Source organism: Epinephelus lanceolatus, chromosome 16, assembly GCF_041903045.1.
Source record: "Epinephelus lanceolatus isolate andai-2023 chromosome 16, ASM4190304v1, whole genome shotgun sequence".
NCBI classification, from domain to species: domain Eukaryota; kingdom Metazoa; phylum Chordata; class Actinopteri; order Perciformes; family Serranidae; genus Epinephelus; species Epinephelus lanceolatus.
In genome coordinates, this window is record NC_135749.1 from 1,447,465 (window position 1) to 1,449,104 (window position 1,640).

The 1,640-nt window shown below is 35.4% G+C and overlaps 1 gene segment (V, D, J or C); it reads right to left on the reverse strand.

Annotated features, from left to right (window-relative positions):
• Nucleotides 1–484: 484 nt before the first annotated feature.
• On the reverse strand, nucleotides 485–1,202 carry LOC117250960 (immunoglobulin kappa variable 2D-29-like). The segment is given in 2 exon segments: nucleotides 485–927; nucleotides 1,147–1,202. Coding segments are annotated over 2 exon segments (372 nt in total).
• Nucleotides 1,203–1,640: the final 438 nt, after the last annotated feature.

Here is a 1,640-nt window from a genome sequence, read left to right on the forward strand (position 1 = left end):
AATGAAGACATTTTATTCTATTCTATCTATTACTGTGAGACTTTATTTCACTGAAAAGCCAATCTAATCTATCTGACAGATCTCAGAGAGTTTCTGCTGACTGATTTACATACTCCATAAATTGTTTTTGTTGTTAATTATAAAATACATATTTTTGTTGGAATGCAAAACACACAAAATGGCTGAATTATGTTATATACATAACTAGTAATCAAACAACATGAAAAAAAAATTTGAGAGGAAATATTGTAATTCATTTAAAAAATAAATTTGTTCAAGATCCAAATAAAATTGTAAGATTTAAAATAAATACTATTTACAGTTTTAGTGTTCATGTGTTGTCATAGTCTATGAATTAAACTTATCAAAGGATTGAACTCATTCTTCAACAGAGTTTAGCTTTGATGTGCAGCAGAATGTTAAAAGCCTGAATAAATAAAATATATCATTTTTTATATACAGTATATTTAGATTACAAATGTTCCGAGTCAATTATTCTTAACGTCATTTTTTTTCTGAGTAAAACTTGTGTTGTTTTAGTTTCAGTGCAGCTGTTGAGTCAGATCAGTTCCTCTCCAGCTGAGGGAGGTTTTTGTACGACGTTGTATCACTGTGTGAACGGTGTGCTGTAACTCTGCTGACAGTAGTAAACTCCTGAATCTTCAGCCTGAACTCCTCTGATGGTCAGAGTGAAGTCAGTCCCAGATCCACTTCCACTAAAACGATCTGAAACTCCAGACTGACGAGTTGTAGCTTCATAAATCAGGAGTTTAGGAGCTTCTCCGGGTTTCTGAAGGTACCAGTGGAGCCATTTCTTGCCATTTCCTTCAACACTAAAACTGGTTTTACACGTGATGGAGACAGTTTGTCCTGGAGCAACAGACTGAGATCCAGGAGACTGAGTCAGGATGATTTCTCCTGATGAATCTGAAAACATGACAAAGAGGAGAAGGGTTATTGAGACAGATCCAGCTTGGAGAAAGATGATCAACATCCAAACAGAAGAGTCTCATTTCTTTAACATGGAGAATAGATGGAAGAAGGTAAATGCTGCTTGTTTCAGTGTTTCTCCATCAGAGCAGAACATCATTGTGGTGAACCTGGTTGCATCCTGAAGCAAAGTTTTCAGACAGAAGAGAGTCTCACCCTGAACAAGGAGCCCCAGGGTGGCCAGCAGTAGAATCAGTGACATCATCATTGTGCTGCCATTTTTTTGCAGATCTTGCCAATAAGGCAACATGAAAACAGCATTAATTCAATGAATACAGATGACATAAATAAGCCAAGACAATTTTTACACACTTAACTAAAAATCCACAGGATATGTGTTTAAAGTTTACCAGAAATTGAAATTGAAAAATAGTGTTTTTAAGCACTTACGTTAATTTTATCTTTTTAGATCATCACAACACTGGACCAAACATTCTCAATGTTGTAAAATATCTGAGCATCACTATGGATAATAAACTTTGAATCATATCCCTTTAGGATTCAAGTGCTGCCATTTGTAGAGTAGTTTACAGTATATACACATCAACTGCAGAGACATGTTGCCCTTCAGTCCTTCTCTGTCAGGCGGAGATAATCTTGTCTTACCTTGTTAACATTCATCAGCTAATATCAGTTATCATCTTTACCAT